The sequence below is a fragment of the Cebus imitator genome, unplaced genomic scaffold (assembly GCF_001604975.1).
Source record: "Cebus imitator isolate Cc_AM_T3 unplaced genomic scaffold, Cebus_imitator-1.0 Scaffold139, whole genome shotgun sequence".
Lineage (NCBI taxonomy): Eukaryota > Metazoa > Chordata > Mammalia > Primates > Cebidae > Cebus > Cebus imitator.
The window spans coordinates 3,952,992-3,962,884 of NW_016107454.1; the positions used below are offsets into that span (position 1 = coordinate 3,952,992).

The 9,893-nt window shown below is 48.3% G+C and overlaps 1 protein-coding gene across 2 annotated transcripts in view; it reads right to left on the reverse strand.

Annotated features, from left to right (window-relative positions):
* The window catches only part of CMPK2 (cytidine/uridine monophosphate kinase 2), a 16,235-nt gene extending 7,036 nt beyond the window's left edge, over positions 1-9,199 (reverse strand). Inside the window, exons 1-3 of one of the 2 annotated variants that reach the window (XR_001829135.2) lie at positions 8,992-9,199; positions 6,093-6,207; positions 3,778-3,979 (exon numbers count right to left, since the gene is read on the reverse strand). Coding sequence is in view for 1 of the 2 variants with exons in the window: in XM_017541998.2 (XP_017397487.2) it covers positions 3,778-3,979; positions 6,093-6,207; positions 7,634-8,683 (1,367 nt within the window). In the remaining variant the exon portion in view is untranslated. Of the gene's footprint in view, positions 1-3,777; positions 3,980-6,092; positions 6,208-7,633 lie in introns of both variants that reach the window. The other variant, XM_017541998.2, reaches the window with a different exon arrangement.
* Between the last annotated feature and the right edge of the window lie 694 nt (positions 9,200-9,893).

Consider the following 9,893-nt stretch of genomic DNA (forward strand, 5'->3'; position numbering starts at 1 on the left):
AAAAAGGGAAGAAAAGAAAAAGAAAGAAATTATTATTGTGTTATCCCCACTGCCAACCTTATTGCCATCCCAGGGTTAAAACTACTCATGGGCCATCACAGTCTAGACTGCAACAGCCTTCAAGCTGATTCTGTTTCCTTTCTTGCCCCTCCCCCACCACACACTTTATTCTCCACATACACTCAGGGTGGTCTCTTGATGGAATCTTTCAGACATACAGAAAAGTGTACAGAGAAAGATATCGTTTCAAGAAAGGAGTAGTAGTTCTGTGTACAGATATGACAAATCGGCTTTTAAGTGACAGACTTAGCCATCAGGAACAAGTGGAAAAGCTGGAGGAGTCAAAATTAAAGCCTGGTAATACTAAATGTCAGCAGGGCTGGTAGTCACAGGGAATTGGCAAACACGGCTGAGGGGAGGGGAGGAGACTCAACATTCTTTCAACGTCTTTAGAATACTTTTGCAATACCCACCAAACCTGAGCAGCCACAAGACCCATGCCCCTGCAGTTCTGCTCCTGGGAATCTATGCAACAGAATTACATCCACATGTGCACCAAAACCGTATAAAAGCTAGTGTACAACAACAGAGGCAAATCTTAAAAGCACATGTGGTATGTGCCAGGCCTCCACACACAAGCCTGGAGCCTGGGAGTCTGAAGTCCTGCTTGCCTCGCCTGACGTCTCCCACCCACTGCCTGCATTTGCCATTGTCCCTGACTGCTTCCCTGGACAAGCCCCTCACCCAACCCTGCCATCTTAACTGTTCTTATGATAACATAAATACCTCTATCCAACCCTGCCATTGTAACTGAACTTGTGGTCATGTATATTCCTTGCCCCCTACCCCCCACCACTGTAACTGATCTTACTCTGCAACATCCCCGCCCCCCAAAAAACTACCCAAACCTATAAAACCAACTCCTATCCCACTGCCCTTCGCTAATGTCCTTTTTGGCCTTAGCCCACTTGCACCCAGGTGAATAAACAGCCATGTTGCTTACAGAAAGCCTGTTGGGAAGGTCTCTTCTTTCAAAGCACATGTTTTTCCAACAGTATGAAAGAAGTCAGGTGCAAACAGAACTCAATACCTCACAAATAGTTGCACTGGTAGGCAGTTTAAGAACAGGCAGAACTAACATAAGGCTATGGCAGTTGGAATAGTTGCTACCCCTAGGGAGGAAACGGGCAGTGGCTGGGTGGGGGCAGAACAGGGGTGTAGGGGCTGTGGCAGACTCTCATTCTTGATCTGAGTACAGGTGACTTGACTCTGTTCACTTCCTGAAATTCCTTGAGATTTACATTTATCATTATTGTTCTTTTCCAAATATGCCACACTTCAATCAATTGCTTATCTGTACAAAAATAAGTAAATCTTCAGAGAGAATAAAATGAATACTCAAGAAATGTTAACCCAATTGCAATCAAAGCCCTTCTGAACACCTTATCAACCACATTTCTCTCTGCTTCTCAGAGAACAACTTTCTTACCGTTCAGCATCCCTTCACCTCTCTACTCTTTGCAGTATGGATAACTGTAGGTGGATTCTGCCGAACATATTTCGGCAACTTGACATTTTCATTCAACATTACAATTTTGTAATGCGTGTGCCCTCATGCATTCCACAGCGTGTTTACACTGCTGTATGGTTCTCCGCTTTGTAAATATGCTGGTATTTATTTACGCTCTCTTCCGTTGCTGGGCTTTAGGTTTTTCAAATTCTGCAGAGGTATAAAGGAAGCTGAAAGCAACTTTTGTGAGTGTTTCTGCAACAGGCAGGAGCAATCTTCCACCTTGCTGCATCTTCTCAAACTGCTCTCCTAGTGATTGTGCCAGTATCACATGACATGCTCTGACCGGCATCACATACAAGTTTCTACTGATCCATATCATATGAGGAAACTTTTAGTTATAGCAGTTTTCACCAACCAGATGGGAACAAAATGGAATCTCACAGTGACTGTAATTTTCTTATTCCTGAGTCCTCATGATATGAGTTCAGTATGACCTGCTTGTTCTGTCTTTTCTCCTTTCTTACAGCATTTTTAAAGCTATTTATTTATTTTTTCTTTTTTCTTTTTTGTGCTTTTCATTTTATTATTTTGGTTTTGGGGATTTTTTTTTTTTTTGAGACAAGGCCTTCCCTTGCTCTGTCACTGCAGCCTCAACCTCCTGGGCTCAAGGGATTCTCTTTCCTGACTCTACTAAGTAGCTGGGACTACAGGTGGGTGCCACCATGCCCAGCTACTTTTCATCATTTTTTGTAGAGATGAGGGTTCACTAGGTTGCCAAGGCTGGTCTTGAGCTCTTGGGCTCAAGCATTCTTCCCACCTCAGCCTTCCAAAGTACTGGGATTACAGGTGTGAGCCATTGCACCTGACCTACAGCTGTTTCTTACAGGTGAATTTTTAAGGTGTAAATCAGTTTATGTCTCTCCTCCATCAGAAACATTCCAATGGCTCCCCAGTGCACTAAGAATAAAATCCACTCTATGCCACAGCCTACAAGCCTTACAGAGCTGTCCCAACCTTCCTCTTCCCATTCATCTACAAATCACCTCCTCATCTACTATGTTTCCAGAACATAGAACATCTTCTAGTCATCAAATACATTAGCTTATTTCAGTCTTAGTTTCATTCTTGCAGATTCCTCTCTCCACAGTGCTTCTGTTACCTGGAATTTTCACATTTATTTATTTATTTATTTTAGATCAGGACTCTGACTAATGGCACTGCCTCAGACAGGCCTTCCTAAACTATATCTAGTCAGGGGTTAGCCATTCTCTAGCACATTACCTTGATTTTTCCCCTTCCCTGCATTTATCATGCTTTGATATTACCCCACCTCATCTTATGTATTATCTTATATATTTGTTCACTTGATAATTTTCTTCTCCTACAATGTTAAGTTTGCTCCATGAAAGCAGGGAATTATCTAACTCATTGACATGATGTGGCTCTGTTACCACCCGAATCTTATCTTGAATTCCCATGTGCTGTGGGAGGGACCTGGTGGGAGGTAATTAAATCAAGGAGGCAGGTCTTTCCCATGCTGTTTTCATGGTTGTGAATAGGTCTCATGAGATCCGATGGTTTTAAAAAGGGGAGTGTCTCTGCACATGCTCTCTACTCTTGTCTGCTGCCATGTGAGACGTGCCTTTTACCTTCCACCATGATCCTGAGGCCTCCCCAATTTACAAAAGAAAGAACTTTAATGGGCTTATAGTCCAGTGGAACTGTGAGTCCATTAAACCTTTCTTTTGTAAATTGTCCAGTCTTAGGTATGTCTTTATCAACAACATGAAAATGGATTAATACACTCATTTATCATTGAATCCTCTAACGTGAGACTACTTTTGACACACAGGAGTATTTGTCCAATAAGTATTTGTTGAATAAACCAACGAACAAATAAACAACTGAAAGTATAGACTCATTACTGTCCCAAATATGCTATTTCTAGCTACTCATTAATGTCCCTAAAATGCTATTTCCAGCTTACCTTTTTGAGATCTATATTTCTCAGCAGTAAACTGAGAATAACATTTAATATTCACCTACTCAAATTATAATTCCAGATGCTAGTATTATGTATGTAATTCTCTAGCAAATGCCAGGCACTGGCGTAGGTAATTAACAATTCATAAGCAGCATTCCTATTATTATCATAATACAGTTTGACTTAAACACAATTTTATCATGGCATATACATGTACACACACACACACAAACTTACATATTAGGGAGAAAATACCTAATTCAAGGCATCTTGTACCTACCTGTCTACAATCACAGGAGACTTGGCAGATTCTTTAGCTATTTCGGAGGCCACAATATAATTGCCCAAAGAGTAAAAAGCTCTTCTAATGATAGCTGGCTCATCATCAAAGACGTTCCTCCACTGGCCAATGCAAGAGGGCGGCGACCTTAGGAGGGCAGCCTTAAGCGAATCTGCAACTGACTGGGTCACCGTGGTTTTACCTGCAGGTCACACACAAAGTACACACATCTCAACCACAGCCCAGAAGTTAATGCTGACTTAGAAGGAGCAAAGACATTCTCTCCACCTGCAAATCAAAGGAGTAGACTAAATAACGGGATTCTTTACAAAATGATATAGACCCACAGGGAGTTAGGATTCCTCCGTGTGCTGTTAGGAAATCTGGAGGAAGCGATTTTGGTGAGGGATCAAACCCAGTGTTGGGAGTCCAGATACAAGAGGCCTTTTTATGTATGACTTTTATTCCTGGCAGCCCAGCGACTGCTGACTCTCTTACCATGCTCCCCAATCTGAGGACATTCTCTCCTCTTACTCTGTCTATAGTTGACAAACCCAAGCCTGGCAACCACGGCGACTCTCCTCACCCCACCTCTCCTTCTGCCTTCTTCATACCCTGCTTCCACTTCTGTGTAATCCCTTTCCAATGTCCAGCCTTGGTTCTGCCACTCACTCCTGTGCTTGCCCCGTTGGGTTCAGCCTTTAGAGCTTTTGTGTCTGCTTTAGGCTTCAGCTTCCTCCTCAAAGGCACGGCTTAGGCCTCCCTGACTTTCTGAGTCCCCCTTGAACAGCCTTGGGTGACAGATTAGCCCCTTGTCAGAGCCCACCTCACAATTCTCAGCTGCTGCCTGCAGCTCAGGACAGGTGGTGATGAGACGATGATCTACTCCAGCACGCTGTGCACTAGCTTCTCGGAGCTCCCCGTTTCAATGTATTTATATGTTTCTCTATCACACACTTATCACGTTATTGCCAACTGTCTATTTTCTTTTTCTCTTGGATTGTCAGGATAGGCCCTAACAGTAGCTACCATTTCAGTGTCTGCTGGGATCCAAGTACTCAGCACGTTATGCTCCTAATTCTCCTAGTGGCCCTGCAAAACAGTTATTATTTAATAATCTTACAGATGAAGAAACTGAGCACTGGAGAATTGAACAAATGTACCCAAACTCACCCTCCTGGCAGGCCTGGGGGCAGCATGCAAATGCAGGGCAAACAGAACCACTAGCCTGTGTTCTTTCTGCCACTCTGTACTAACTCCCTGTAACGTCTCTATGTGTGGATGCTGTGCTGAGGTTGAATTTTTATATCTCCTGTAATCCCACCAAATCTAAATTAGCTGTAGGCACAAAATAAATGATCAGCGAAACATATCAGCTGAAGGGCTAATGGTATTCCAATTCCCTCTGTGGCTGAAAGAAATTGTGACTGGTTCTGGGCACAGCTAGTACACTTGAGTGATGACAGCTGGTCCCCTGAAGGCCAAGACATGGCCCGATCATTCAAATGGAGCCAGGATGGTCAAGGTGGGCCATCACCTGTGCTGCGTCTGCTCAGTGGGGTACACAAGAGCCTTTATATGAAAGTTGTCTTTTATTTGTTAAAAGTAAAAGTCTGTACCCCTCAAGTTTACACAGGAAGAGAAACTCCTGTGCTGAACCACCGGATGCTGGAGTTCTCCAAGACCACCCCTCTCCTTGGTGTCTCCACTGCCACAGGAGCAGCACTGCTGCCCCTTTTGTGTGCTGGTCTAATGTGAGCACATCCATTGTATTATGAGCTCCGTTTGACAGCTCAGAAGACTTTTTTCCCTTCCATTTCCTAGTTCTTCCACATTTTGCTCCAAAAGAATCCCTGAATTTCTTGAGGTTCCTGGACATGCCCCACTGGTTCAAGTCTGCGGTTCCTGGACATGCCACCCTGGTTCAAGCCCTTGCACCTTTGCCCATGCTATTTCTTCTGTCTAGAGGACCTTTCCTGCTTTCATCACTTGACAACTCCTATCTGTACTTAAAATACAATCCAGGTATCACCCCTGACCATGCACTCCATGCCACAAACCCCAACAGAGGCCAGATTTAGTGCCCTTCTTGCGTTCCACCAGAGCATGGACACTCCGCATCCACACCTCATGCTGCTTCACATTGAAGGTCTTACTCATCTCTGCACTGCAGGGCCTGCCTCACACAGGGCCTGCCACACAGTAGGGACATACATAAGGCTCCATATAAAGTTTGACTTTGCAGGAACTATTTCTGTTTCTGCATCTAATCGGTTAATGTCATTGCCTATAACTAAAAGGTAATATTATCTTACCAGTGGCATCCAGTCCTTCGATGGCAACAACCTGGAACTTTCCCTTCTGGACCTGTTTCGGGCACTGGTCGACGAGTTCAAGCACCGCCCGGGCTTCAGGAATAAAGGAGGTACACTGTAAAACAATGCCTGTCCATCAGCAATGAAGCCAGTGGTTGCTACAGAAATCACATCTAAATTGCTGAGGACAAGGTTGCCGAATGCTAACAAGGCCTAAGTTATACCGAGCAACGTGCCAGGCCATGGGAATTCAGAGTAGTTCGAAGCTAAGATGGGCTGCAGTGTTTTATTTTATATTGAATAGCTGAGGCTTGAAAAAGCTGTCCTTGTCTGGATCGCTCCGAAGCCTGCAGCCCTCACTGAGCAGCTTCCAGACAGGCCAGGCAAGGCACATCATCACAATGTCCTGTGACACAGCAACACGGAACTACAGGCCCGCTGGGAACATTGTGTCACAAGAATGGGTAGTCAGCTACACAGTGGGCTGCATCTGCAGCATGTCCTCTCCTAGCCTCTCAGAGGGCTGAGAAAAAGAGCCAAGCACTGCAATCATGAAGCCAGCAGAGCAGCGTCCCCCTGGGAATCCCCATTTCCTCAATGTGCATTATCTCACTGCACGCTCACAGCATCTCACAGCGAGGCCCAGACACTTACTTATGTGCTCGCTCTGAGCAAGGCAATCTTCTAAGTGCTTTACAAGTATTCAGCCAATCTCTGTGATCGCTCTGGGGAGGGGGAGAGGGGACTATTATTATTCCCATCTTATGAATTAAGGAAACTGAGGCAGAGAGTTGAAGAAACTCCTTTGAAGTGGCACAGTTAATAAATGCCAGAGTTTGCATTTAAATACGAATGGCTGATCTTGCACTCTTAACTGATCTACAACGTTGTGCCATAAGGTTGGAAAATATTCCCAAGATCCATGGGGCATCCTCAGGGGTCATCCTTGTCACAGGAGGACAACTGCCTAGCCTGCAAGCAGAAAGACCAGTCTCTTTCTTTGAGTGCCTGCTGTGAGTCAGATGTTTCCTTAATCAGCAGGACAACACCCCGAGATGGGAATCGTACAAGCCAAAGGGGAAAACAGAGCAATTGAGTACACTGCCCAGGTTCACTCCTGTCGGTAGGTAAACACTATTTAAGTCTAAGTTTCTTAAACCTCCTAAACTCGTGCATTTTCTTTTTCACTCCCAAGATCCTTGAATGGTGATCAAAAGCAAATAAATTACTTCCCAGCTGGCATTATCTTCCCTCCCTCCGGGCAGCCCCTTTACCCCTCCTTAGTGCTGTCGGATGCTTTTACAGAAAGCATCGCACAGCTTGGCGTTGGGCTCTGTCCTGCATCAGGTTGCGAGACTTGTAAACAAGAATCTTGAGAGAGCTGCCTGACACACAGGCCACCTTCCCTAGCTGATTTGTTAACAGAAATAAACAAACCACCCAGGCAAAAACCGGCTTTACAGGTCAGCCTCTTGGTCCAGTTCTCTGGTCTGAAGGGTTCCGAGGCCACGCTGGGCGCTGGAAAGGGCCAGAACTCTTACCTCCTCCAACACGGCCCGGGCGACTTCCCTGTCCGGGAAGACAACGGAACTGGCCAGGTCTGGCACCACCGGGTGCAGCAGGGGCTCCGGGGCGGGCACGACGCGTGCGCAGCCCACCTGCAGGCACCGGCCGTCCCGCATCTCCCAGAGGCGCTGCCACAGCTGGCCGGGCGGGTCGGCCTCGAACTCTCCCAGGTGCGGGCGCGGGGCCTCCTGGCAGGCGTCCAGAAGCTCCAGCAGCGCGCGCCGGGTGTCGGCGTCATCCTGGGGGTCGCGCAGCAGGAAGCCGTGCTGCGGGCTGCCGGCCTGGCCGCCCGGGCAGTAGCAGAGCAGCCTGAGCAGCTGGCACCGCTGGAAGGGGCCGCGGCGCAGCTGGTGGAGCAGGCGGTGGTGCAGCCGAGCCGCCCGGACCCGCGCCCCGCAGCCGGCGCCCGGGGTCACGGGCACGCACAGCGAGTAGCTGCGCTCCGGGGGCCCCAGCAGCGCCGCCAGGCGGGGGTCGGGGGCGTCCGCGGGGCCGGGGGCGTCGGCGCGCAGGGCGAAGTGAGCCAGGCTGCAGTCGGGGAGCTCCAGGACGAAGCGGCGCGGCGGAGCCATGGCCCCAGCGCAGACCCCGCGCCGCCCGACCCGCGGCCCCGAGAGTCGCCCGCGCAGGAGCGGGCGGGCGAAGGCCATGGGCGCGCGGGGCGGTCGACCCCGCCCTCGGCCGCGCCTCGGAAACGAAACCCAGGTGGGGAGCGAAACGACGGCGGGAAAAGGAAAGCGAAGCGCCTCGGGAAAACGAAAGCAAAGCGCTGCGGGAAAACGAAACCCCGGCGAGGCAGGAGCCCCGGGGAGAGGGCGCCCTTCCGGCCTCGCCTCTTCGCCGCGAGATGTGCGGGGTAAACAGTAGGCGCTCGGGAGCAAACGCTTGGCCCGGAGGCCCCAGGTGTGCGGCGCACCGAATGAGGACCTGGGCGCTCGGCCCCAAGGTAGCTCCGTGTGCGTTCTGTGGGTGACTGGCGTCCCCGACCCTGGTTTGACTTCCTCTGCGGCTTCTGCCGGGTGCATGGAGTGGGGGCGGGATGCACGCGCGCGAGGGACAGAGGGACACAGAGGTCCCTTCCCGGTGTAACTGGCTCTTCATCGCGCACGTGCAGGCGCACTACCGCCCCTGGATGACTGACCAGGCCCTGCAGACCGTGGGCGCCTTCCCTGACCTCAGCTCCCAGTTCTGACCGCGCGTCCCCGCCCCTCCAATCCCGCAGAGCTGCTTTCCTGCGGGAACAGGGCGCAGATCTGGCTCTTCCCTCTCCAGTATCTTATGTCACCTGTGCACTCACTCATCTGTGCACTGACTCACCTGTGCACTGACTTACCTGTGCACAAGCATTTCCCCCTTCTCAGAATTGCCCTCTCCCTTTTGTGGACTCTCCAACTGGGAAGTGTCGCCCAGACTGGCACCTCGAAATCGCCTTTCATTCACCAAATTGCCTTTTCCTGCACTACGGTGAACTGTCTCAGGATAGCATCCTCTGCCTGCCACAGTCGCGTCAGCACTGTTGCTGCGCCAAAGGGTAACTGCCTAACAGGATAACAGTGTTTGCCCAGTTACATGGATATTTTATTCTGTGTTTACTCATTAACTGATGCCTTTTAAAAATGATGTCAAGCAAACCAAAAACAAACCAAAGGATAATAATTCCCAGGGAAAATAAAAAAAATTAGAATTGAGACAAAGATTGAAAACATTCGATGACCTGAAAGCAGTTATGTTTTTTATGTCTTAATCAAGTTGGACTTAAACTTGGGGTTATGTTTAATTCTGAAAAGTCTTTTAGCAAACGTGAAATATAGATAGGTGGTTGGCGTGTGAGTTAATAGGCCAAGAGAAATTAGAAGTTTAAAATTGTTTAGCTCTTTGAGAATAGAATCGTTTTTATACTCTATGAGGAATTTCAGTTTTGGACATTTAGCACGTGCGGATGGTTTCACATGTTTGTAGTATAGGAAAGCAAGAGTCTTCCTTTCACCCCTTTAAGTCAGCGCTGCGTCTTAGCCTGCTTGGCCTTTTCCCTATGCTGTCCACCTCTCTGGATGTATTACTTTATCCTGGCTGCCATCACAAAATACCACGGACTGGGCAGCCTAAACAACAGAAAATGTATTTTCTTGAAGTTAGGAGACCAGAGAAGTTGGAGATCAAGGTGCCAGTAGGGTTTGTTTTTTCTGAGGCCACCTTCTCCCTGTGTTCTCACGCGGTCTTTCCTCTGTGCTTGCA